Source organism: Fonsecaea pedrosoi, assembly GCF_000835455.1.
Source record: "Fonsecaea pedrosoi CBS 271.37 unplaced genomic scaffold supercont1.1, whole genome shotgun sequence".
NCBI lineage: Eukaryota > Fungi > Ascomycota > Eurotiomycetes > Chaetothyriales > Herpotrichiellaceae > Fonsecaea > Fonsecaea pedrosoi.
In genome coordinates, this window is record NW_013550615.1 from 3631497 (window position 1) to 3657560 (window position 26064).

The 26064-nt window shown below is 53.3% G+C and overlaps 12 protein-coding genes across 12 annotated transcripts; 6 read left to right on the forward strand and 6 right to left on the reverse strand.

The window, feature by feature from the left end:
* Window positions 1-144: 144 nt before the first annotated feature.
* On the forward strand, window positions 145-1137 carry Z517_01319 (uncharacterized protein; the record flags this gene model as incomplete). The annotated part of the gene is made up of 2 exons (XM_013434280.1): window positions 145-772; window positions 929-1137. The coding sequence occupies 2 exons, from the start codon at window positions 145-147 to the stop codon at window positions 1135-1137; spliced, it is 837 nt and encodes a 278-aa protein (XP_013289734.1).
* Window positions 1138-1407: 270 nt separating this feature from the next.
* On the reverse strand, window positions 1408-2139 carry Z517_01320 (uncharacterized protein; the record flags this gene model as incomplete). The annotated part of the gene is made up of 1 exon (XM_013434281.1): window positions 1408-2139. The coding sequence occupies one exon, from the start codon at window positions 2137-2139 to the stop codon at window positions 1408-1410; it is 732 nt and encodes a 243-aa protein (XP_013289735.1).
* A 500-nt stretch (window positions 2140-2639) lies between these two features.
* Z517_01321 (uncharacterized protein) lies at window positions 2640-4010 on the reverse strand (the record flags this gene model as incomplete). The annotated part of the gene is made up of 1 exon (XM_013434282.1): window positions 2640-4010. The coding sequence occupies one exon, from the start codon at window positions 4008-4010 to the stop codon at window positions 2640-2642; it is 1371 nt and encodes a 456-aa protein (XP_013289736.1).
* A 950-nt stretch (window positions 4011-4960) lies between these two features.
* On the reverse strand, window positions 4961-8818 carry Z517_01322 (uncharacterized protein; the record flags this gene model as incomplete). The annotated part of the gene is made up of 6 exons (XM_013434283.1): window positions 4961-5773; window positions 5835-6265; window positions 7249-7268; window positions 7329-7371; window positions 8360-8722; window positions 8776-8818. The coding sequence occupies 6 exons, from the start codon at window positions 8816-8818 to the stop codon at window positions 4961-4963; spliced, it is 1713 nt and encodes a 570-aa protein (XP_013289737.1).
* Window positions 8819-9204: 386 nt separating this feature from the next.
* On the forward strand, window positions 9205-10473 carry Z517_01323 (uncharacterized protein; the record flags this gene model as incomplete). The annotated part of the gene is made up of 2 exons (XM_013434284.1): window positions 9205-10323; window positions 10372-10473. 2 exons carry the CDS (start codon window positions 9205-9207, stop codon window positions 10471-10473), a joined length of 1221 nt encoding a protein of 406 aa, XP_013289738.1.
* A 724-nt stretch (window positions 10474-11197) lies between these two features.
* On the forward strand, window positions 11198-13855 carry Z517_01324 (uncharacterized protein; the record flags this gene model as incomplete). The annotated part of the gene is made up of 5 exons (XM_013434285.1): window positions 11198-11219; window positions 11422-11696; window positions 11746-12389; window positions 12439-13598; window positions 13659-13855. The coding sequence occupies 5 exons, from the start codon at window positions 11198-11200 to the stop codon at window positions 13853-13855; spliced, it is 2298 nt and encodes a 765-aa protein (XP_013289739.1).
* A 466-nt stretch (window positions 13856-14321) lies between these two features.
* Z517_01325 (uncharacterized protein) lies at window positions 14322-15719 on the forward strand (the record flags this gene model as incomplete). Its single annotated transcript, XM_013434286.1, has 1 exon — window positions 14322-15719. The coding sequence occupies one exon, from the start codon at window positions 14322-14324 to the stop codon at window positions 15717-15719; it is 1398 nt and encodes a 465-aa protein (XP_013289740.1).
* Window positions 15720-16061: 342 nt separating this feature from the next.
* Window positions 16062-17021, reverse strand: Z517_01326 (uncharacterized protein; the record flags this gene model as incomplete). The annotated part of the gene is made up of 2 exons (XM_013434287.1): window positions 16062-16768; window positions 16829-17021. 2 exons carry the CDS (start codon window positions 17019-17021, stop codon window positions 16062-16064), a joined length of 900 nt encoding a protein of 299 aa, XP_013289741.1.
* Window positions 17022-17694: 673 nt separating this feature from the next.
* On the reverse strand, window positions 17695-18812 carry Z517_01327 (uncharacterized protein; the record flags this gene model as incomplete). Its single annotated transcript, XM_013434288.1, has 2 exons — window positions 17695-18729; window positions 18780-18812. 2 exons carry the CDS (start codon window positions 18810-18812, stop codon window positions 17695-17697), a joined length of 1068 nt encoding a protein of 355 aa, XP_013289742.1.
* A 404-nt stretch (window positions 18813-19216) lies between these two features.
* Window positions 19217-20601, forward strand: Z517_01328 (eukaryotic translation initiation factor 3 subunit H; the record flags this gene model as incomplete). Its single annotated transcript, XM_013434289.1, has 4 exons — window positions 19217-19317; window positions 19369-19408; window positions 19463-19941; window positions 20001-20601. The coding sequence occupies 4 exons, from the start codon at window positions 19217-19219 to the stop codon at window positions 20599-20601; spliced, it is 1221 nt and encodes a 406-aa protein (XP_013289743.1).
* A 1978-nt stretch (window positions 20602-22579) lies between these two features.
* On the reverse strand, window positions 22580-23066 carry Z517_01329 (uncharacterized protein; the record flags this gene model as incomplete). Its single annotated transcript, XM_013434290.1, has 2 exons — window positions 22580-22738; window positions 22860-23066. 2 exons carry the CDS (start codon window positions 23064-23066, stop codon window positions 22580-22582), a joined length of 366 nt encoding a protein of 121 aa, XP_013289744.1.
* A 1965-nt stretch (window positions 23067-25031) lies between these two features.
* Z517_01330 (uncharacterized protein) lies at window positions 25032-25763 on the forward strand (the record flags this gene model as incomplete). Its single annotated transcript, XM_013434291.1, has 1 exon — window positions 25032-25763. The coding sequence occupies one exon, from the start codon at window positions 25032-25034 to the stop codon at window positions 25761-25763; it is 732 nt and encodes a 243-aa protein (XP_013289745.1).
* Window positions 25764-26064: the final 301 nt, after the last annotated feature.

The window sequence follows — 26064 nt, forward strand, 5'->3', positions numbered from 1 at the left end:
GTGGTGAAATGACATCGCAGGCACCGCAGTTTTGATGGCATTTTCCCCCCTACAAATCCCGCAGCCCCCCCAACCCCAACACCTTTACAAACATTTGATGCTCTGTCAAACTGGTGTTCTCTAAAGGCCAAAAACGTCAAGGCAATGGAGGGGGTGCGCGTTTTCCAGCGCAATGTTGGTTTGAGACAGCTCTTCTCTCAGACTCGAGCGCCCCTACAGCAATCGTTCCGCACCAGACCGTCTCTTCTATACCCTCACCGAGCTCTTTTGAAGCGGTCCATACACAGCCAGCGACCTACGAGCACCTCGTCGCCCTCCCCCTTCCGATCATTCCGACCACAAACCCAACGACTACCGCGGCGGAACAACAATGCCACAGGCCGCCGCTACAACTCGAGCACCACTAGTTCCGCCACGTCCGCCAAACCCTCTATCAAGGAACGCCTGAAGACCATGTCGCGCGAGTACGGCTGGACGGCCGTGGGCGTCTACCTGGCGCTCTCGGCGCTCGACTTCCCCTTCTGCTTTTTGGCGGTCCGCATGATGGGCACCGAGACGATCGGGCACTACGAGCACGTCGTGGTCGAGACGTTCAAGTCCATCGTCAAGTGGCCGATCCAGGGGTCCGCGAAGGCCGAGATGGCGGCCGACGGGGTTTCTGGGGAAGCCGGTGTGAGCCAGGTCGAGCAGGCCGGTGGCAGGGTGCTGGAAGAGGAGACCAACGACCACGGCTACAAAGCTGCGGAGAAGGCAAATCGAGGGGACAATGCTAGTATGTGCTTCCAACCCTCCATCCTTTTCTGCCCTTTTCCTATATTTCTCTGGGTCCGTGTTGGGTGTCTGGGGAGTATACACCTCATCTGCGCAGAGGCAGACCGGGACGAGAGAAAAAAAAGCTAACAATATCCGTGTTTTCTTTTTGCTCTAGGTATCTGGACCCAACTTGCCCTCGCGTACGCCGTGCACAAATCCTTCATCTTCATCCGCGTCCCTCTCACTGCCGCGGTCCTGCCGAAAGTCGTCAAGACGCTGAGGTCGTGGGGCTATAACATTGGCAAGATACCGCAGCGGAAAGCCGTCGGCGCTGGCACAACGGGCATAAACACCCAGGGATCAAAGATCAAACCAGGCGACTGAAAAAAAGTGTTTCTCTTTAGCCCTTTTCACGTTTTGGCAGGAAATGATGTCAAGTCCCTCACTCTTCTCATTTATTTTCTGTCTGGGCCACCGTTTCGACAATGGACAGTGGGCGTGGGCGTGGGCGGGCTTTTTGCTTACTCGCCGTCTCCAGCACAAGGGCACAGGGTATTATTATAATAATACAATGTACAACAAAATTTCGCCTTTTTTAGATTCTACCTCTTTTTTTTGGTCTCTCCCAGCCTTTGCTCGTTCTCCAAAAGAAAACTAGTCAAACCGCTGTCCCTCCAAGGGATCCCTCGTCCCCTCCTTGTCGAGCAACTGCACCACGGTCCCATCCTCGGTCTGCAGACTCCACTCAAGAGTCTCGAAAAACCCGCCGCGGCTGTTGCGTCGGAGACTGACGAACTTGGTCTTTGCCATGCCTCGCGTCCCCTTGACCCAGAAGCTGATGTCGATGGTGCCCTGCATGGGCGACAGCTCGCCGCTGATCCAGGGCACCTTGCTGGCAAAGTAGATTTCGTCGCCGAGCAGCTCGCGCGCGTGGCGGTTGGTGCGCAGGGCGTACAGGATCGAGTTGACGGTCGAGGACGACGACTTTTCGTAGTTGAAGATGGCCAGCGACGCGAGCGTCACCAGCACGATGAACACGGGAAGGGTCTTGAGCCAGATCGAAATCGGGCGCGGGAGGTCCGGTAGTGCGCGGTCCGGGCGCCGCGAGAGTAGAGGTCCTGACCCTTCGCGCGGGGGAGGGACGAGTGGGCGCGCGATTCGGTCGTCGACCGTGGCGGAGGCGGAGATGTGTTGTGGGGAGGAGGACGAGGAGGTTGAGGACGACGATGATGAGGCGCGGAATATGTTCAGTCTCGGGGCACGGATCGAGAAGGGGTCGTGCTGGTGATGCGCCCGCAATATCGTCCGGCGGAGAGACAGGGAGAGCGGGAGTGTCTGGAGCTGGGAGAAGCTGTAGGCGGTAGGGAGGAGCTTGTTCGCACCCATGGTGGCGGTCGGGGGAGTTTGCTGTCAGTCAGGCTCGATAGTTTGTTTGTGTGTGCCTCTTTCTTACAAGGCCTGCTGGAGCAACGCGGATAGACTGGGAGTATACTCAGTAGCGCAGCTGGCTGGACATCGAGGTTCATGAGATGGAAAAACCTAGTAATTGCCATATGCGGAAGGATTCTGGGGGCAGCAAAGGCCGCTTTAAGCCCGAGCCTAGAAAGCTAAATTACTATGTACCAGGCACCCAGGCTACCAGGAGCTGTAGTTGAGCCAACAAGCCACTCTCCTCCGTACATACATACGTGGTACATCTCTCCTACTGAAGAGGATGCATTTTTCTCCTTGTGAAATGAAACATCCAGCCTCGAATAATATCACGAGGCTTCTTCGAGCCATGGCCACAAGTGGTTTTAAGCCCTGGCTACAAATGGCGACTGACATCCCATGCACTATGGTTTTCCCATCCCATGGCTAGGACATGACACATGTCAGGCTATGTACTACATAATCCTGGCAGGCCGCCGAGTGGGCACCTCCAGCCGTGACCAGCGGGAGGAAGCCACTCGGCCCTCCTTGAACACGGCCAGCAGGTGTTTCTCAGGCTGGTCGAGAACGGTGATGTCCTCCAACGGGTTGGCGTTCAAGATCAACAAGTCCGCCACGAACCCCGGCGCCACCCTCCCAAGAGAATCCTGTCGGCGCATCATCCGGGCCGCGTTGATTGTGGCACTCTGGATGATTTCCAAGGGTGACTGCACTTGTCGCCGCAGCTCAAACTCCTTGGTCTGTGCAAAGTGCAGGGGTCCCAGGAGGTCGGTCCCGAAGCAGACAGTGACGCCTGCTTCCCTGGCTAGCTCGATAGCCCTGAGCCCGGATTCGAGGGTGTCCTTGAGCTTGGCTATCGACTCGGGGCTCACGAAGCTGCCAAACTCGGGCAGCGATGCTGCGGCATATGCCACCAGAGTAGGTGTTAGATAAACCCCTTTCTGGGCCATGAGCTCTGCGGTCGCTTTGTCGAGGAAGTTGCCGTGCTCGATCCCGAGGACACCACAGTTGACCGCTTGCCGTATCACTGCCGGAGTGTATGCGTGCGCCGTGGCGAACGTCCCGGCATTGGAGGCCACGGTGGTGATGGTCTTGATTTCATCCTCGGTGAATTCCATGTCGCCCAGACCTCCGCGTGGGCTCGAGACTCCTCCTCCAGCCATGATCTTGATGAAGTCGGAGCCCAGCCGTAGTTCTTCTCGGGTGAACTTCAAACACTCGGGCACGCCGTCCACGATCCGACAGGACAGCTGTTTGGCGCCGCCACCGCCGCAACAGTCGCCGTCGTCGAAAGCAGATCGCCTGTCGCCGCAGCCCCCGGATTGCGATAGCTGACGCCCTGCGATGAAAAGCCGGGGACCAGGATGGATGCCTTCTTCAAACGCCACTTTCAGCGGTAACAGCGCGCCGCCACAGTCTCGCACCGTGGTGAAGCCCCGGTCGAGCATCGCTTGGCCGATCTCCGGCTGGCGAAGGAGGGACGTGTCCGGGGAGAGATTCAAGATATCGTCAAAGCTGCTGAAGCCCTGCACTGCCGCCAGGTGCACATGGCAGTCCCAGAGACCTGGTAGGATGTATTTGCCCTCGAGGTCGACGCACGAGGTGTCTCCTCCGTCGTCAGTCGTATTCCTCCCACCGTCGTCCCCAACATATTGGACGAAACCTCCTCCCAAGTCGACGGTGGCGTTGTGCCGTACACTCCCGTCGACGGGATCAATGACACGGGCGTTGGTGAGAATATATGTTTTTTGGCGTGGCAGTTTCCACGGCGTCGTCACAGCATCAACATCTATCGGGGGATCGAACTCGAGGGGAGGTATCGCCATGCTCAGGGCATAGTACTTTATTCTTTTCTCTGGCGTCTCAGGTTTGAGTTTCTTGTAGCGAATCAATCCAGATCCAGATCCAGATTCACAGAAATTGTTATACAAAAAACACCTCGAGCACCATTAAATCATGTAAACACGGGGTCATTTATCTCTCTTATATCACCCAACCCAAGCATCCGGGTGATAGATAGCCAGGCAGGCAGACACTCAACTCGCCCACCCGCCAACATCCCAGTCGCCACTTGTGGAATCCCGTTTTACTTTACTCGTTCATCAATTTCTGTTGCAATGTACAAATGCTGACCTGTCCTCTTCTCTTCTCTGCCTGCCCTGACCTGCCCTGACCTGACCAGGTCTGGCCTAGCCTATCAGGAGGATCTGCTTTTTTTTTCGCTGTGGCCTTCTCGACTTGGACACTGGATGGCATGGATAAAATGGATAAAAGTGGGGCCCTCGTATGTACATCATGTACATCCTTGTACCCTTGATACCAACCCTGGACATGACCTGGAGGCCCGAAGGGGGGTGGTCAATCAGATCAGAGACTTTCCTACCTCGTCTCGTCTCGGTAAAGCTCTATGACTATGTACCGAGTACTACATACCTAGGCGATTACGAGGTATTATCCAGTGCCGCATCCTCAGTGAATTCGTACTCGTACTTGGGGTATATACTCACCTTTGGTTCATGGTGATGGTCAATACTAGGTCAGCTGGGGGATCAGTGATGTTTGCCAGCTGGCCAGGATAGATCAGACCAGATCAGATCTGACTTGACTTGACCAGACAGGGAGGGAAGGATACATACCAGGGTTACACTAGCCTGGCAAACCGGGTACATATCCTACAATCGCTTCATGACTTGACCAAAAGGCACGAGATACAAGGATAGTACGAGGTACTTATGTTTGGCCTTGGAACCGACTTGCGCTCGTTGGTAAGAGCGTCTCAAAGCAGCAGAATCTCCACGTCCAAGTTCCTCAACACCTCGCGCCAATTCACGAAGACGATGCCAGCATCGCATCCTCGTCGTGCCGCGACTTCTTCGCGTTCACTCCAGATTCGCTTCACGACCTGGTGGATCAACGCACGGTTGGCGACCCCGAAGCCCGTCGAGAGGCTCAGGACGCCGTCGGCCAGTGTCTGCGCCTCCGTCGTGTAGGCTTCGGCGGCGGCGACGAAGATGGACCAGATGGAGACGGCAGCGCGGTTCATTTCGAGCAGCGATGCCGCTGCAGACAGGGTCTGGGACACCTGGTCCGTGACCGCCGAGGGAGGATGGTGCAGGACCACGCAGAGCAGGTAGATGGTCACGGCTGAATTGAACAGGTAAAGGTTCGACACGATGAACTTGCGCTGTTCTGCGCGGTCCTGCACCGCCCGCTGTCTGCTCATGTAGAGCTCGACCTCTGCGTCGAGCGCGACGAGGATACTACTCGCCTGGGCCAGTTCATCCTCGGACAGATCTGGCTGTCGGCCGCTCCTGGAGGCGCCTCTCACCGCCAGCTGTCCCTCGAGGAGACGGGCTTCATACAACGCGTTCATCAGCCGCGGCGTACTGCCGAGCGTATATGCGAATCGAGGGTCGGCCGTGACGTCTTCCAGGACCTCATGAAGCGTTCTATCCGTACTGGGAGTGTCGCCACCGACGATTTGAGACATGAGCGTGTGCAGAACAAAGCTCTGTGTGATCACCCACGCCTCGTCCGAAGTAACCCATGGCTTTTGCCTCAAAAAACTGCGCGACGTATCGAATTGAACCTTGGAGATGGTGCTTCAAGCCTTTGGACTGGCCGTGAAAGACATGCTCAGCGAGCGTGACGGTCAGAATTGCCGCCAGCGTACTGCTAATGTCCTCTGTCGGACGACCGAGGCTGCAGCGAAGGTGGCGCAACGCAATGCCAAAGTGCTGCGTCGCCAACCTGCGATAGCTGGCAGGGTTGGGCCCATTGAGGTTGGACAGGTGAAATGCCGACTGTGCGAGGATCCCGTGGAAGAGGGATCCGGTGCTGTTCGAAGTCACGTCGTGCACTGCGAGGCACGGGTATGTTGACTTCCAGGGGTTATAGTCGTCGTTGAAGGGCGTCATCATCACGGACACATTGGAGATGTAGTGGTGGAAGAGCTTGTTGTCTTCGCGTGATCCATCAGGGATCAGAGAAGTGGACAACGCTGCCGGTATGGAAACCGTGGACGATCCAAGATCCGCATGCTTGCCGTTGCCTCTTGCTTGTGGTGAAGGGGCTGTGATCACTGATGGTCCAGTAAGCGGGGCTTTTCAAGCATTCTACATCCTCTTCTCGAGGTCGAGGCGCTGTCTCCCGGGACCACCGGGGCGGCCGAAGTGTCAAGGCCTTCGTAGCTCGAAAACGTAACGAATGGGCTGCGATGACGGTGTAAGACACATCGACACCTCTTCTTCTCTGCGTGTCTAATCAGATGCTCGACCTCTTTCAGTGTCTAGATCGGATATCCATCCCAGGTCAATTCACAGGGATAGGCACGCCGCTGCTGTGGCTCGTATTCCCCAGACTCGGCGTCAACCCACACGAGTCGGATGTCGTAGCCCTCACAGGTCAGACGTAAGCGAAGGCACTGCGTACACTGGGGGACGAGATTGTCGCAACGGACACCTCGGCGGCGGCAGGTCCAACAAGCCGTAAAAGTCCGCTGGGAGGTGACTTTGGGCATCTCTTAAGTGGCCATTGGGTAGGGATAGATGGGGAGGTGGACTACCGCTTTCATCGGCGTGAGGATTGGAGGAGAAAGGAAGGCCAGGACGAGAAGAATGTGTCTCGTGGGTCAGAATCTTGTACGAAGTGTTGAAAGGGTCATTTTGGGACGTCGATGATGAATGATTTGCCTGGTCTTGAAGAGGAAGTCTATAATAACGAAATCTTCTTCCCCACTTCATCATCAAGCATGATGGGCCTGTCAGCCTCGAGGATTTCTATTTGGTCACTTTGATACTGCCTGGCCGGACTAACCAGGCCTGGCCATCTGACTTGCTTGCTCTCGTAGAGACCAGGCACCCAGAGAATGTACCTCATCACACACTACACGATTTATTCGGCTTCTTCTCCACGGTTACAACAGTTCTGTAGAATTGTTCTTCATTCTTCTTGGAGACATGCTCAGCATGTGCACTATCTTCTCCTTCCGGCTTATCGCTTTATTCTCAATATCCTGGCCGACTGACGCAGCTATTGTCCTTGTTCCTGGTGACGCCTCCTTACTCAACAACTTTGCATCTCTTCTGTCCAGCAACAACATTCAAAGTCTGCGCCAATACTGAGTTACCATAGGATCCACTCACAGTCGGATGAAGTCGGCCTGCTGACTGAATAGTCGATCTTCATCTATGGGACCCATCTCGTTGTCATGATCATGAGGAGTCACGGGAGTGACGGTACACTGTCCTCCAAGGGTCTTGTCCGTTTGGGATTCCACGAGAGTCGAGGGTTTCCGGCTGCTGGAACTGCCTAATGACTGTTCGCCATTCCCACCTTCTGCTTGGGCAACATGAGGATGCGGGCATCTGACGTTGCGACAGATGCCAGATCTAGCTTGATCACGACACTGACGGAGATGCCGACAAGGACAACTTCCACCTCGCTCGCAGTAGCCAGAAGAGGCAAAGTCCGAACAAGGTGCTGCCCAAGGCTCTATCGGTGCATGGGAATAGGGACAAGGGGATCGATTGCATCTTCCAGCAAGGAAGTATTTGCACGTCGGGGAGGTGTTATGGGTGGGAACATGACTGAGATTACAGTTGATGCCTCGAGAACATCTTTGATTGTAAAGGACAGAGGGGCATAATGCAACCTTCATGGGGTCGTGGAAATGGAAACAGTTCGTGCCACGTGCGCAGTACCCTACATGGACAGGATTAGTATCTCAAGTTTCAAGACCCGGCTTACTGAATGGACTCTTGTACCACGGAGACTGTATTGTGGGCATTGCCTATTTTGAACGGTCGGGCTATTTCTTGTTGTCAGCCTTGAGCGCCTCCCAAGGGCGAGACAGAGGAGGTGGAATTTGCGCATGAGCTATACAAACCGAAATGTATCGTTGAACTTCTGCTGCTCAGTGTGCAGTGGTGAGTGCCGGTTGGACGTTGTTATGTAACAATGTTCAGGAGTCTGCGCTTTGATGCTAACTGCCGGAGACTGATCGGACGCTTGGAGGGACTGAAGAGGTGGCTGGTAGGGTTCATTTCGCTCTCCAAGATCGGTACTGCAACTGATCATCAAGTCCTCCGAAGGGATTGTACTGACTTCACCGTCCCCAACGGACAGATCTGCAAGACTTGAGAGGGCTCAATTAGATGGGGGATCATTGACATACATTCACTCTCTTCGGAGACCTGCGTCTGCCGATCTATCTCGGGAGTTGTGAGCTTCACATCAGAGCCGAGCATCGAGGACAATGAGTCAACCTCAACAGTCATGATTTCGGAATCGACATCCATGATCTTCTGTGTCGACTGTTTGGGTGCTAACCAGTTCTGGATCCGGATCTGGTGCCATTGCAGAGCCTGCTTCAAAGCGCTAGAGGTTTTCTGTCTGACAGCAGCTATGAATGTCGGCCTTGGATATGGGGAGTATCGCATTGATTGGATCAGAGGCGCCTTAATCTTTGCAGGGTCACTGTTGCTCTGAGGAAGGGAAAGGTACGTTTGAGAAGCAACATCGCGGTTTTCTGGCGGATCTGTACAATCTTGTCAGCGTCTTGACGGGCAGTGTACGCTGTTCTTGATGTACTTTTGGAATGCTTTGTTGAGGGCTCCATGGCAGTTTCACTCATGGTCTCCACACGAATGAAGAGCCAGTGAGAGATTTGTACTCTAATTTGTCATGAAACACGACGTCTAGAAGAGGAATAAAAGCCACAGGATCAAAGAAAACCTCCCTGTGAGGGTGCAGTGAATGGGAAAGGATCTTAGCACAAGCATGAAGCCTCTCGAAATGGGCAAGGCTTACAAGGCTACGCTTGTCTCCTTTAGTCGAAGAGTCCCTTGGCAGGCATGTTTGCCGATTGGTCGGCCTTCCTCCACCTACGCTTGTGAAATAATTTGGATCAGAGCTCCGAGACAGTTCTGTGTCCAAGTGGCTTGATACACCAATGCCAGAAGACAATGAACTGATCTAGGGAGAACGTACATCGGATTGCGTTCTATATCACTTTCCAAAATGCTCCAACCGCGAATACCTTTCCGCGCGCTGCGCAGGAAATGTCAGCTGCCGTCACCCGGCTTTCGCAGGACCTACGCTCAGGTACAAGGCATCGACCCTGTGCAGTCGAGCGGGTCGGTCACAGAGACCACCGTCACAGATCTTCCTCTTGCTCAAGCCGATGATCGAACCTCACTGTCCAAATTCGAAGTTCGGCTGCGACGTTATACTCCTCGAACACCAGGTATTCGACATCTGGTCCGCCCATTGAACGAACATCTATGGAAAGGTCGACCACACTTCCCTCTCACATTTCCCAAAAAGGGCCATGGCAAAGGTGGCCGAAATCATACTGGACATGTCGTGGTGCGGCATCGTGGAGGTGGACATAAGAGAAGGATACGAATTGTTGATTTTGCAAGACACACTGGGGGAAAGCATCTGGTAGAGCGAATCGAGCACGACCCAGGTCGCACTGCTCATATCGCTCTCGTGAAGAATCTCCAGACCGAAGAAAGGAGTTACATACTAGCGGCCGAAGGTTTACGAGCTGGGGACACGGTGGAGAGCTACCGATCAGGTCTACCACAGTCACTGATTGACGAAATGGGCGGACATATCGACCAGGGTGTCCTGGCGTCCAAAACAGCACATCGGGGCAATTGTCTGCAGTTGGGCATGATCCCTGTTGGCACCCCCATATTCAACATTACTCCGACAAAAGGCGACATTGGCAAGATCTGCCGAAGTGCTGGGACACATGGAATCATCATCGGGAAAGGGGAAGACACGGTGCAGAAAGAGATGATGAAGTTGATTGGTGACAACGGCGACATGGATCTGTCTACTCTAAGCACGGAGCAATTGAGAAAATTCGAGAAGGCGGCCAACTATGTTACCGTGCGCCTGTCCAGTGGCGAGGTCCGACTCATCGACAAAGACGCTGTGGCAACCATTGGCGTTGCAAGCAATGTCAACTTCAAATACACCTCTCTGGGCAAGGCGGGTCGGTCGCGCTGGCTCAATATTCGACCGACTGTGAGAGGCGTGGCCATGAACGCAGCAGACCATCCGCACGGTGGTGGTCGAGGTAAATCCAAGGGTAACCGCATCCCGGTGAGCCCTTGGGGAATTCCAGTAAGTGCCCTTCTGCTGCTGTTGTTAACTATTCTAACCCGTCATCAGGCGAAATCCGGCTTCAAGACACGCGACAGACACAAAATCAATCCTCTCGTTGTTACCCAGCGTCCCAGGAACCAGGGACGACGCAGAAGAGGTTATGCATAGATCAGGACATGTATCAATATTGCTGGCATTGACGCACTGTAAAAACTCCTGTCTCGGACACTGGCTCGTCTTGTCTGGTGGTTTAGGAATCATGGTAGTGAGGGGCGCAGACTCCGACTTTGCAGAATCATTTCTGTTCATCTCTCTCAAACTCAAACCGTAGGAGGATTCTTTAATGGTTACTGTACGTCTTACTCTGTACCAAGTGCACTGGGGAGCCTGGGAGCCCACTGCCCAGACGTCCAAGTTCCGCTCCTGCCAAGGCCTACTCGCCCCGGCTGGCCTCCGGGGATCCACTACAAGCCCTACGGAGAACCTACCTAGGCATCTAGGCACCTAGACTCGCAGACTCACTAGCTAGCTTTACCTACGAGAACTCCCCATGCCCCCCATTGCCCCCCGATTCTTAGTCATCTCCAATTTGTCCCGACACCACCAAGTTCCTTTCCATGGAGAAGCGCTACTAGTTCTTGGTGAATGGCGATCCCCTTCTCGTCGAACCTCCACGCGACGGCGAGGTTCACTTCGGCTCAAGTGTTGTTCTCCTTGTTACCAGCTTAGTTCATGGCCTCACTACAAATCACACTCCGTATTTACATGATCTATATATCTCTCTGCGCAGAAATGGACAGTTAGTTATGGACACGGAAACAGAATGGCCACAACATCTCTCGTCGACTTCAGGTGCAAAGCGTCGATCTCGGGTTCAATCAGCTTGCCAAAGATGTCGCCGACAGAAACTCAAGGTGAGTCAGCCCTGTGCTATCCATTATGCATACATGTTGATGTCGATGCGCAGTGTGATCAAGAGCGCCCTTGTTCATTGTGCCTGAGGTCCGAGGTTCCTTGTATTTCGGAGTCCAGACCAAGGTTAGTCGTCGCCCTTGTCGCTCTACGAGCATTCCAACGAGATTATCTTGTCGTGAGCTGAGGAAGAATTACTCCAAGTTAGGCGCAAGAAGTCAAGGCTCCATTCCCCTGAACCAGATACTGGCCAGAGCGAGAACCAGAATGGAATTGTCCCTCCAGGTCTACATCACGCCACGAGTTCCTCCCCGCAACCACGATACAGCCATGGAGACGATCGAGAAACCAGTTCTACTCCTGGCCAGCAAACGAATAGTCCAGCGAAGGTCAAGGGACCCGTCAGCCTCGATCGACTCTCGGCGACAGATCCTGAAGCCTACAATCAGAGGATCTCATCGGCGGGATTGACACAGGAGGTGAGTCTGCCGGAATACGTGTTGGTCATGTCACTGATAGGAAACCCAGATCATTGACAACTTCAGCCCCGAGATTGTCCTTGAGAGCTCCACCTCCGCCCTCCCTGGGGGCTTGGGAGGTTCTCAGGGGGTGTTCGGAACATCTCAGGATGATATCACGATGGAACAGCTGCTCGGCCTTGAATTACCTTCCAAACGCGTGACAGACTATTTCCTAAACACCTATCTCGATGCTGTACATTGGTTTATGATGCTTTTCCATGAGCCAACATTTCGATCGTCATATGAGAGGCTGATGGCGACAAGGAGATTTTCGCGGTCTAGGTCAAATCAGGTCATCTTTATACTTCTGGTACTATCCATGGGCGCACATTACGCCTCGGAGGACGACGTCCGACAGAGGTTCCCTACCTTCCAGTTGCAGACGTTTCGAAAGCTCTCTCTCAAAAAGGTCGAAGACAGCATGCATGCCTTGTACGACGCAGCGGATCTCGAGTCTGTCCAAGTGTGTGTTCTTCTTGGGTCATATTACGTCTATTACGGCCACCCCAACCTTGCATTTGTTGTTCTAGGGGCTGGACTCAGATGCGCCCAACTCATGCTGCTGCACAGAGAATCAGCATGGCGAGGCTTGTCAGAGATTGCGAAAGAAGAGCGCAGACGAGTCTTTTGGGCTCTTTTTATCTTCGACCGGTAAGTAGAGGAGCTGACCAGGCCGCACCTCTTCTGATTCGGATTGTAGGTTTGCGGCAACAATGTTTGGTCGGCCATGTGGCCTTTCCATGGACGAAATCGACATCAAGATCCCCGAGAATATCGGCGACACTACCGTGCAGCATCCCTCCTTTCGCTCCACTGCGACCATGCCGGACGGGACCGTGGAACCAGTCACGACATTTGCCTACTTGAAGTACAAGATCAAGTTGTATCAGATATCTTCGCCTATTATTGGTGACTTATACTTCCATCGAAGTCGAAGTGTATCTGAGTTGGCACTCAAGGTCTATCGCATTGACAAGGAGCTGTCCGACTTCTTCAGCTCACTGCCGCCGGAGCTGAAGTTGGAGGATCTGTGTCGAAACCCTGCGGAACCTGTAACAGCAAATTCCAGGCCCTTTATACTACAAGCTTTGGCTCTTCAGATTGCGTACGATAATGTACAGATACTTCTACATCGCCCCTTACTCTCACAAGATCTGCGAAACTTCAAGACAGACGCTGGAACAGCTGGGTCCCAGAGTTCGACATACTCCTCCGGACAGATCGACTTTACCAATGACAACAAGCTGTCACATCGACATGTACATGAAATCCTACTGGCAAGTCGAGATAAATGTTGGGAATCCGCCATCAGATCTTCTAAACTGGGCGACTACCGCCAATGTTTGGTCTCTGCACGGGAAAGCCACGCCGCAGCATTTCTCGGGATCAATCTTTTCACAGCGGGCATGGTCCTTTGCATCGTAGCTCTCTCACGGCCTCTGTCCTCGGAAGCGCAAATGGCTAAACAGGCCGTTGCTCGGATCATGTCCCTCTCACGGTTCTTGTCTGACAGAGCCCTCCTCTCGGCGCAAACATCAAAGATCTTGAAGGATCTTATTCGACTCATTGGGGAGAAAGAGATCAAAGCGATGCTTTCGGAATCGGACAACTCCCAAAATATGACCTCCTTATCAGGGACAAGAGTCAGGGATGCGGTAGGCTCCTCTGCCGCCACACCTGGTCCAGCTTTTGGCGATCCGCAGTATTCTGAGGACGTGACGGCAAATCCCGCCACGACAAGGACAGAGGACGAATCTGTTCCTTTTACAATGAACCAAGTCCAGACCTCCATCGGCGACTTCGACTTCTCGGGCTTCGAGAATATAGATTTCAACAATGGTTTATTGATTATGCAGCAAGGTAAGAACCATCGTTCAGGTCGTTCTGTCGTGTGTCTTTGTAGCTAACAGATGTTGACAGCGATGTTCCCGGAGGTGTCTGAGACAGATATGGAGAGGTCAAATGGTGATGGAATAAACCAGAACGTGGCTCCATACGGCGCCGACAATTCCTATGTCAACCAAACAGGCGGCAGCGACATGGGGCTGTTGGGTCCTGATCTCAGCGTGGTGAATACCGTCGGGCAAACCTGGCTCTGGGATTCTGCTACATGGTGATCGGTTTATAGCCACGGGCACAGTTTTTCGTCCTGGTCGGCCCGAAAAGAGAGTTGAGTGCTTCAAGTAAATAGGCAGGCGATGGAAGCCCAATAATTCAAGACGAAATGTAAAGTGTCTTGATGGAGCAGGACCGAAACGAGTGGAGAGTCCCGCATATTGCAGTACCTCATATGGACCCCAGGCCACATTCCACCAAAGTCGTATTTTACCCTCTGTATGTAGAGGAATCTGATTACTTGGTTCGGGCGTTCTCAAAAGCGTTGAGCCTTGCCATGCCACAAGGCTGTGCTCTTTCGGGAAACCTTCCCTCTTACAAAGTGGTGTCCAAACATTTCAAAAAAGTTTTGTGGTTTGGGGAGAAAGTTGCTGAATCTCCAAAGCCTTGGAGGTTGTGCTGGGAAAATCTCTCGTTGACTAAGACCACCTCTACTAGTACTGCCCGCGACAGAGATAGAAATCCAAGATGGCCAAAACCAAGACGAAAGCAGGCTCGAAACAACGAGATATCCTCCGCTCAACGACCTCTCCGCTCGTGAAAGGCGTTCCGAAAAAGTCGCAGAAATCGATCGAAGACCTCCTCACCGAGGCTGCCGAACTCCTTGAACAGGCTCAACCCGAACTTGCGCTGCCGCTTGCCGAAGAGGCCCTGAAGAGACTCGAAACCGAGCGACAGGAACAGCATGCTCCGAAGGAGGACGAGATCGAGATCGACGACCTGTTGTCCTTGGCTGCGCAGGGAATACCCACGCTGCCGTCCGTTCTGACCCTGAACGCCGAAATCCAAGTTGCATTGGGAGATGTCGAGTCGGCACGACGAAACTTTTTACGCGCGACTCGGATCGACAAAGACGGGGCACTGATATCGGCGGAACCGTGGCTTTGGCTCGCGCAGCTGTGTGAAGAAGGTGGGGCAGAGAGTATCAGGTACTTTGAGCAGGCGTGCGAGGTGCTCAGGAATGAGATCGAGGTGCTCGAGGAGGCGGTCAACGAGATGGACACCGGGTCGGACGGGGATGCGGGCGCGAAGAAGGTGCTCGACGAAAAGAAATCGAAGCTGGCAGACGCCCTCTGCGCCATGGCCGAGGTCTACATGACTGATCTGTCGTGGGAGAACGACGCCGAGTCGCGATGCGAGTCGCTCGTCACCGAAGCCGTGGCTGTGTGCCCGGAGTACCTGAGTGCCGGTGTGCTACAAACACTGGCGAGCGTGCGAATCAGTCAAGAACGGATAGAGGACGCCAGAACTGCCCTCAAGAGGAGTCTTGACATATGGAACGACACGCCGTCGGCCTCTGTACAAGATCCCACAAAGGACGAAGAAGCCAGCGCGGGCGAAGACGGCCGACGCCCCGACTTCGCCACCCGCGTCTCCCTCAGCCGCCTGCTCATGGAAGTGCAACTCGAACCCGTCGCCATGACCGTCCTCGAGGGCCTCGTCCGCGAGGACGACCAGAGCGTCGAATGCTGGTACCTCGGCGGATGGTGCCAGGTGCTCGTCTCCCAGAAAGGGGACACCCCCTCCGAAACGAAAGCCAAGTGCCTCGAGACCGCGAAGCAGTGGCTGGACAACTGCCTCCGGCTGTACCGCGTCCAGGGGTACGAGGACGAGCGGCTCCGAGAGCACGCGGTCGAGTTGGTTGACGGGTTGAAAAAGGAGTTGGGGCTCGAAGGTGAGATGGATGAGGATGACGGGGACTGGGAGGACGTGGATGACCAGGACGACGAGGAGGAGGCAGAGGAAGATGGAGACCTTGAGATCGAAGCCGATGGCGACGTCGACGCCGAGGACGATGCTGCTCGTCGTCATCCTGGAGCGAGTGCCAAAGCCACAGCCAAGGATGAGGACATCGAGATGACCTGATCTGATCAGCTAGTAGCTATCCTTCTTGCCGCACACCTCGTGGGATTTCAATGCTTCGGACATGACAACGACGACCAAAACGGGGAATATAGAGACTCGCTACCGACTACCAAAAATAACTCTCATGCGAATGGCACGACACGACATAGAGGAATGAATAAATACAAAGTGGCAATCGCCTGCCTGCTGTCATGGTCGAACGATCTGGAAGTGCAAAGCTGTATTCTGTCTATTACACTAATGAATTATTAAGCCGCTTTCTCTGCCTTGATGTGATGACTGACTGCTACCTACCATCGTCCCGAGTCTAGTCGATGGCGTACCTCGTATATACATCATACATCATAAAAGACCGTCTCGAAAAACCCGGGCAAAGGTCTCTCGTGGCGTCTCCGGCTTCCAGTCAAAGAGCTCGTGATCCAACTCGCCCACACCGTCCGCGACACCATATCCGCTGGCCAACAAGGGCTTGATGCTATACATCATCTCGGACAAGTCGTCTTCGTCCACCCTGGCTTGCTCTTCGAGTTCCTTGGCCTCAGAGACGTCCATCCAGGTGATTTGGTACTTGACCCCTCTGACCTGCTCCAGTTCGCCGATCAAGTCTTCGATCTTGCCCGTCCACCCTTGTATCCGCAGTGTGCGACCTGGAACCCCTTCAAATGGAATCCGTAGTGAATCAATGGTATACCGTGCGATATCGGGGATGCTTGTGACACCGATCCTGTTCCCAGGCTGCCCATACACTCGTGCCGTGAGTTTCTGATGGTCAAATCCATAGAACTCGTCGAGCGCCCATTCTGTGAAGATGCCAGTGACCATGAGGGTGTATTGAAAACCGGGTGCTTGAGCGGCTTTAGCACGCAGATAGGCCCTGACGGCTTGTTTGTCGCGGAAATAGCGCAGGGCTTGGATCTGTCGTTGTGCGATGTCGCTGTTCCATTCCGAGGCATACCAGTGCTTTACGCCCGCAGAGACGGCAGCATCAACCATGGCAGGTTGCAGGATCATCAGAGCGTTACCGACTGCCGATACGACGTGTGTGAAGCCTGTGCAAAAGAGTCAAGATGCAGTCGTGTGAGAGACGACTGGGTTGCTAGCCTGCGAACCTTGATATGATGCTGCTTCGTAGAATGAACCAACCACAACTTCCGCGCCAGATCCGCTGAATTTGCTGGCTCTTTCAGGGGTCGCGAGAATGGCGATGCGCTTGAACTGATGTCTCTGACGGATAAGCTCATCCAGGAGAGGTTTTCCAAGAGCGCCACTTGCGCCGATCAAGAGGACTGAAATATCTGCCATGTTTGACTTTGGTGTGACAGCAAGCGAGGAGTTAATAGGCTTGATATCCTCAGCTTGAACTGAAAAAGGACAAGGTGGAATGTCCTCGAGAAGGGCCGCTATTTGAACTTTTCATGGCTCCCACGGCAGGTTTGAGGCAGTAGATGTTAATCTCAAAAGTCAAAGCCGCCTCACGACGATTTGGTCATGCGAAAATAGCATTGGCCTCTTGTATGCTGAGTGATACAGGTGCGCGACTTGTGGCTGTATTTCGACCTGTTTTGGCGACGATTGGACCCGAGTCACGTTTCTTTCCCGATTCGGACATTGGTATATCGAATGACGGCATTGTTTGGAGGCCGTTCCAGACAGCAGGATGACTAATATCTTGTAGGAGCCGCCCTGCATTCAGGACCGATTGAGATAGAAGCTTGTCGCATGGTCATCCATTGCCGCGTCGAGTTCCACTGGAGCCACTCATCGTACCAAGACTCGGGCACAAAGAATTTTGGAGAGATTGATAAGCTCACTCCATCACCAGCGGCGTTGACATCCTCAGGGAAATCCAAATCCAAATGGTGAAACACAAGGTCTTCTTCAGAGAGCATAATCGCATCTGCAGCAGATGCGGCCAGGCCTAGCCGAATAAGCAGCCATCTCGGATAGCACGAAACTCATGGAGGAGGTTGGTCGATCAGTCTTCTTGCCACGCACTCTTTTTCACCACCTCTTGAGATCTAGAGTTTCCGATGCCCACCTTAACCTTCGACCAATCACGCTGCATGAGGTGATCGCCTTCTTTGGCGTCCTTTCTGTTCTTCTCCAGATAGAAACGGCCGCCTTCATAGCAACCCAAGTATAGACCGCTACCAAGAGATGTCCAAGTAGCTCGGAGGAGCGCACCCCGGAACAGCCCGCGGGTGCCCTCGGCCTTGAGAATTTCTCTAGCCACGATGAATGCGCTTTTACGTGATCCTTGAACGCCTGCCATGAGGAATTTGGACGTCTTGCCTTTGGATTCCATCCTCGGTACATCATCTCCGGATCCTGCAGCGAGCATGATTCTGGTCTTGACGACGTCGATCGGAGTTGTGATCCACGCAGCTCCGCTTCCGGCAATAGCGGCACTCATCGCAGTGATTCGCGCACGCTCAGCTATTCCCTCGACAGGTCTCCCGCCATTTCGATCCTTCCGCCGTTGCATGAAATATCCTTTCAGATACTCAAAGGTAGGAAATTGTAGTGCGGTGAATGGCAGATTTCTGGCGGCCAGCGCAGTATACCCCCTCCATAGTCTTGAAGGATTGTTTCTGAAATGCTTGAAGACTTCCCAGGAGGTCGATGTTCTCTTCCCTCGAGCACTAAGCATCTGAGCGTTTTGCTTGAGGACCTCCGCCGGGGTGAGGATGGCGCAGCTGACAAGCTCGGCACCACCACTCGCTGCAGCATGGATAGCAGGCTGGGGAAGGAATATTGTGGAGTTCGGAGGCACTGCTTCCGAGATACCGAACTTCAAAGCTTCGTAGGTTGTGAAGAATGCGCCAGACGAAGGAATGGTGATGAGGATGACGGAACCGACGCCTTGGTAGAGACCGCGGAATAGAGAAGGCTTCGTCTTGCCACTGGCATCTTTGTATAACTGTTCATAGTGTTGCGATTGAAGCCGTGTCTTGAGAGTGTCGAGAGGATAGACGAGCAAATCGACAGTGAACGCAGCAAATGCACCAGCCTATGCAGTATGTTAGGCAAAGGAAGAGAGCTGGAACTGCAGTCACTCACAAACCAGATGTCGGAATTGGTGTTATTAGACATGGAATACAAGCACAAGCACACAAGACCAGAAAGAGATCTATATACTCCGTCAAAGATTAGGGAAGAGAATGTGAACTGGACGATTGGCCAAAATTATTTACTTGGTGGACATCCATAAATTAATTGGAGAGACCATCATTGATCACTTCCCTCCGCAGAGCACGCTCCGACACAAGGCTGTCACTCAGCCTTGTCACTCAAGTTCTGCATCGGGTGCCCGCCATCACAACCAAGTATTAGTTGTTCCAACTAGCCTGTTGGCACTACATAGATCTCCAGCATCAATCGACTCTGTTATATAGTATTAATTTTGCCAAGGAAGACTCCAGCGCACAGATACAAAACGACGCCCGCATTCCACGTGACTCGGCACACTTTCCTTGTATATCACCACCACCGCCAAAATGTCCCTCCGCACAAAGACGGTGCCAACGGCGTGGACGGGTAGAACTCATCTCACACCCACCAACACAACACTGCCAGCAGTCATGGCGTCTGTTCTGGAGTACGTTCCCTGATGGCTTCGTCAATGTCCCGATCACTGACAATCATGCAGAAAAGAGACGCAGGTGAAGGCGGTCCAGCTTGAGGCACTGGTAAGTGCAATTCTTTTCATTCGCTCCTCACAAAGTTAGTGACGAGATGAAAAGGTCGTCATGAAAGTGATCAAACACTGCGCCAGTCGCTTCCCCACCATCGCAACCGGCTTCCTCGTCGGCATGGACAACAGCAGTGGCACTCTCGAAGTGACCAACTCTTTCCCCTTTCCCGTCGTCGATCTGCCGCCAGAGGCGCAATTCGACAATCAGACTCAACACTTCAACGCTGCTGCCTCCGCTCCTCGCGCAAAGGCCAACACTGCCTACCAAGCCGAGATGATCCGTATGCTACGTGAGGTCAATGTTGACGCGAACAATGTCGGGTGGTACACGAGCGCAAATTTAGGCAATTTCGTCAACGCGAACTTCATTGAGAATCAATATCACTACCAGAAAGAGTTGAATGAGAAGACCGTGGCACTGGTACATGATGTCAGTCGCAGCTCTCAAGGAATCCTGAGCATTCGCGCCTACCGACTGTCACCACAATTCATGACGGCGTACAAGGAGAACAAATTCACCACTGACAAGTAATACCCCACCCTTGCTTCTAATTTGGAGAGCTCTGGTGCTAACGATTGATGGACAGTCTTCTCAAGTCTGGTCTCAAATACTCAGATATCCTCGTCGAAGTCCCTGTTACTGTCCACAACTCGCATCTTGTCAATACCTTTCTCCACCAAGTGCCCCGCATGTTGGCCTCGGGTGTCCTGAAACCTCCCAGCTCTGTTGACGAGATTGAGAATAACCCCGTTGTCAAGAACGATAGTCTGGCACCATCCTTCGATTCACTGTCAATCTCTATTGACCCTTACCTCTCTCAAACCTGCGACAACCTTCTTGACAGTATCGAGACCCACCATGTCGAAGCCAACAACTTCTCTTACTATTCCCGCGCTCTGGCCCGCGAGCAGGCTAAGATCCAGCAGTGGCAGCAGAAGCGTAAGGCAGAGAATGCGGCGAGGGCACTATCGAAGCAGCCACCGCTGCCAGAGGATGAGTGGCAGAAATTGTTCAAGTTGCCTACCGAGCCGAGCCGCTTGGAAAGCATGTTGAATAGTCGGCAGGTTGAGCAGTACGCCAGACAGGTCGATGGCTTTGTTGCAGGTACCACAGGCAAGATGTTTGCTGTCAGAGGAAATCTGTTGCCGGGCGACGGTACCGAGAACAGCTCACCGCGGAACGAATAAATGGAGTGGTGGGCGTGATGCCATCCATATGAACGTCGCACAACCCAGCTCTTCGTGATGGTAATGACTGACCACAGGCACGTGGTAACATGGAGAGGACAAAGGATAAGGCTGAGCTAAGAAATGATGTCGTTCAGGTCTCGAACTGATCAGAGGTCTTTGGACTAGGTCATGGACCGGACGAAATGAGACGGATTTGAGCACTGAACTCAACATGAAGTGATATGCTATGAGACCGGAACCGAGCACAGCCGGCACAGAGTGAAGATGAACCAAACAAAAATGAACAATGAAATGAGCATATGACACCATGGCCCGGATGTGACGCGGACTTTCTTGACTCTACCGCCTTCTGCTGATTCAACCATGCCACGCATTTATTTCGCAGCATGCCAGACTATGGGAGGAACGGTGGTATTATCAGGGGCGTTTTGGTGTCACAACCAGGCTCGAGATACTCGGGCGCCATTCTAGCTGGTTTGCTGGTGATCACAGAAAGGGCAAAAGTTAGTGCTTGTTAACCCAGCCATGCAGCTGGTTTCAGGAAGATGGAGGTTCTATCTGGCGTACGGTAGAAAGTGTTCAGCGTCAAGCCCTGCAGGCTCCATACGAGAGACGAGGAACAGAAGAGACAGCAGACAGCAATTCAATCGGCCGCGATGGTCACTTTGTACATTTTTGCTTCGAACCTCACAGTTTAGTCTGTAGGACACATGGTCTAGTTCTTTCCGGAGAGAAGTTCTCGCCATGAATCTTCCCTTGTGCCGCTGATATATTTAGTCGTATTAACAGCCCGTGGTGCGGATCCTTGCAGGTCTTCTATGTAGTGATGCCGTAGCGTCCATGATGTATAGATCTTCTACGGGAAATAGATCAAGAACGCAATCGCTGTGGTTGAGCCGGAAATGACTGGAGAGGATACCTTACGTATGATCGGATCGGCCCTTTTCGTCATCCACACAGGCGCAGAGTTTGCTTGCACCTCATGTCAGGACTTATACTCGATTGAACTTGTGCAGACAACTCGCGTCGTAAAACGTATGGATGTCGAAATAGAGAACTTGGGGAGCTATCAGTTGTTCTACTCCCATTTCTCCTTAGCTCGGCTTTCTCGGTCTGGAGGTACGGTACTACGCCTGGGCGGGATTGAGCAGCTTTTCGCCTGGGAGTTCGAGGGTGGCTACGTACGTACTTACTCTAGGTCGATTCGCACAGGGACCTGTCTACATATCTAGTCACTGGGGAATTACGCCCGGGTTTCGTATAAGAAGTAGCGAGAAAAGGGAAGGGCGAGAAAAGGAAAGGGCGAGAAAAGGAAAGGGCGAGAAAAGGAAAGGGCGAGAAAAGGAAAGGGCGAGAATCGACACGGCAAGACAGCAAGAGAGCCAGAGGAAACAGTGGCAGACAAGGGCGTCGGGTAGCTAAAGGTAAAGGCAGAAGAGATGCAGTCATCTCACAATACTCAGAGGTGCTGGTCAAGCAGGTTGTGTTTTGACAGAGAAAAGGTGAAAAGGATGGACATGTTCAAGAGAAGTAGCATAAACTCCCAATACATCAATATGAAACCACCACCAATATAAACGCCAAACATCATTCATTGCAGAAAGCAGAGAAACCTCGCCGCTTTGCATAACCCTGATGCACCTTGCCAGCAACAACCTGTTCGGTGCAGTTGTGCTAGTGCCGCTCAGGAAAAAAAGTCTTCTATTGACCCAGATGTATCAACAAAACAGAACCCCTCCCCATACATGTTGACAAACTCGGCGTAGGTCCAGGGAGAGCGTGCCGTAGTAAGGCCGAGGAAGCGGGTCGTGTCTTGTGCCATTCAACCTGTTTGTAGGCGCCATGTGATTGTTGAACCCCTCTCTAATTCAGTAGCTAAACCTTGATAGCAGGGCAGGCAGAATGTTTCTGCCTGTGTTCAAACCAGGCGACGAGGTGAAACCGTGTCGACTTCCAAGGTCCCAACCACTCTGGCCTAGTTCCAATTTCGAGCTTCTGCGCCCTGGTCGGCGTCTCGCGCTCTACGCTCGGCCTCGGAGCCCGAGTTCAGCAGTTGATTCTGGGTCTGCTTTTTCTGCGCTGATAATTGGGTGGAAAGTTTCCCACCCGTCTTGCTGGCCCTCGCGGCGCGCTCCTGGTGACTTCAGTCAGCTCAAGGTCCTCGCCAGGGTGATAGGCCAGCATCGAGGCGAAGGCCGCAGAACCACGCTTCTGGCCCTGGAGACACCTCTTAGCTGCGATACAGTAACACTCACCTCTGCTGCTCTGGCAGCAGCACTTCTGGCATCATCGGCGCTCGAGGCTCCATCTCCACCACCAAGAGGTCGACCAGGAGTGCTGCTTGTGATCTTCTGCGGGACGGGAGCTGTAGTTTGTTTTGACTGCGTACTCGCTCCAACCGTACGGCCAGGAGTGGAAAAGTTGTCAGGTTTGTTGGCTGATTTCGAGCACAGATTCCCCATCGCGAAGGTTCGCGGGACTACGGATAAGGCAAATATGGGGCCCGAGATGCAGATGCGGAGCTTTAGCGAGAGCAAAATAGGATGTCTAAACGACGAGGGGGAGGGGCTGGGGCAAGGAAATTAGAGCATAGACGGTGGAGGATGAGGGATGAGGGATGAGGGATGAAGAATGAACAGTTTGGTTCTGTTATTCAAGAAGCGATGGAAGAGAGGCGGTGCATGGTGTGTGGTGGGGGTTTTGACTTTGGACCTTTGTTTGCACAATGCGCCGTTCGGTTTCGGGAGGATTTGGGGGGGAACCAAGGGACCAAGGAACGCAGCTGGGCACGTACGCAAACCACCCAGTGCCCAGACACGCACACACTTTGTCAGAAGCGGATCCATGCTACGGTGTGCTAAACCTGATCTAGCTGCCGTGGTCGAGCACGTGCAAGGCTGCGACTACGGCGCCGCACACTGAAAATAATACGAAGCACCTAATTCCAACCTCACCAGAACCATCCAACTTCATCTATCAATCAACTAATTAACACCATTGCAGACAGCGTGACCAAGACATGCTTGCCTCCCTCACTGATGTGCCCGGATATTATCAAAACATCAAGTAAAACCCATTTTTCGCAGAATTTTCGCGCATTTTCAGGGGGCTAGGAAAGAAAAAATACGGCTCCACTTTCAATACGAGCCAGGCTCGGGAAATACGACGCGAATGAAGAACCATGAAAGAAAAATTACCATTTCAAGAGCGCACCGCACTCTTTCAGAGGCCCCATCTGAACCACAAGTATCTGAAATGGCGGTATGATCAGTAGCACCTCTGCTGCCAGCAACAAGTCTGGAACTCGACCAATGAAGACCCAGGTCACCCACCATGTCCTTGCTCGCTCTGTTCTGTGTCGTGGTCGACGTGGCTTGAGCCGGGCCTCGGTGATGGGCACTTCTCAGGCTGCGACGCGTCTTGCTCTGAATGAACGCGTTTTGGCTTGCCAAAGCAGACCTCGCCCTATGCGTCTTGCCCCATCACAAGGTCTGGGTCAACATCTCGACAGTGGCCGCAAAACGACCTTGTTGCCCACAATCCCTTGACAATGGCTGGAGCTTGGGCATTTGAGGAGTGAGCTCCACAATCTATCACGCGTCGCGCTGAATATTTCTCATTGCCCTATGCTGCTTCCGTCCTGCTGAACCAAAGAAATACAGAAAAGTTTAAATGCACGCTGTCGACCCCTCGCCGGCTAATTGAGCAGGTAAGTGTCCATGCGTCGAGTGCTTGGAAGACAACCAGAGAGTAGCCAGATGCTTGTTTTGATATTTGAATGGACAATGTTACTCTGGCTTCCCGACCTGAGCCACTTTCGGCCACTGTTACATCCATCCACGTTTCCTTCACATGAGTTCCTTTCATACCGCTCAGTCGAGAGTGGTAAAATCAAAACACAGTCCATCCATCGCTCCACCACTCGTCCCTTCTGCTGTTTTCTCTCTCTCTCTCTCTCTCTCTCTCTCTCTCGTTCTGGTCAAAACTTTATTGGAACCCGACAATGTCTGGTCTTTTACAGCATCTTTGAGTTCGAGACAGAGGAACCGCCTGGCTCGACAAAATGTTGTTCATTTGGTTGCACTTGCCCCCTAGTACAAATACCGCGCTGTTTTCCTTGTCCTATGTCCCCCCTTTTCCCAGAACCCATACAGCACTTCGCCACAGCCCGAACCTCTGAGAATATCAGATTCGAAAGCCACATTCAATCTGACACTGAACTCCAACCTCAATCACCCTGCACTCTCCGTTGTCTTGAAGACAACGACCTCCCACACAACAAAGGTACACTTTGAGTCTGGTCTCTTCCTCCCTGCTACTGGAATGCTGACTATTGCTGAAGCGCCTACAATATACCAGGCGTCCTCACCAACACCTCGGACTTCCCACCACAGACCTCTACACGTTCAACCGCTAGAGCAGTCAAGATGTCCGGCAAGTACAGCTGCACAGAGTGTGACAAGAGCTTCACAGCCAGAAGCACTCTCAATGGCCATCTGGCGAGCGTTCATCTCGGAGAGCGCTCGGTCTGTGATGCCTGTCAAAAGGTCTTCACAGACAAGTCCAACTTCCGCAGGCACAGAAAGACCTGCTCCGGCAACGCCGGCCTTTACAGGTGCGCATGGCACCAGCTCGGTTGCAACCACACCAGCAACCGTGTCGACAATGTGAAGCGGCACGTCAGATCGTGCCCTCACAAGCCCATTGCTTGGGCAGGCGAGTTCCCAGCACCCATCAGGGCTGGACTCGTTCAGAGTGGCCAGGTCCCAGACAACGGGACGCCACAGACCTCCGGGCAGCAGCAACTGCCCCAAGACGCCTCCGCCCTGGCTCAAGGGCCTGCTGTCACGCCCACGATGGGCGTGGATGCCTCCCAGCAAGGCATCGACTTGGCACTGGGCGATCCCACCGATCCGGTGTGGTTCGCCGCCAATTTCCCGCAATTCGACGGGTACTGGGGACAAGACGTACCCCAACAGGCACCGGGTGCAGGGCCTCAATACCCAGCGGCCCTGCCGGCCACTGGCGGCTTCCAACAGGGCATTGGCACTGGGTGGAACGCCGTCGACAACGGCCTGTTCACAGGTTATGGGACTGGCGGAGATACCTTCTTGACAAACGCTCCCGCACTAGCCAGTGATTTCACTGGATTCTTCTAGTTGCATTGGCGACAAACGGTTCCTGAGGCGCCCAGGATACTCGACGTTGCAGGTCAGGATAGCATCCGAGCCACCGAACTTGGCCAGGGCGGCTTTCGAACACATCAAGCACCGGCAGCAGACCAGAACAGCTTGCAGCAGATGGTGATTTTGGAGGCAACCAACCAGTTCTCTTCGACCGGCTGTTTGTCACCACAGCCTGACACACCTCCTCGACATCAACCTCCTCGACATCAACCTCCTCGACATCAACCTCCTCGACATCAACCTCCTCGACATCAACCTCCTCGACATCAACCTC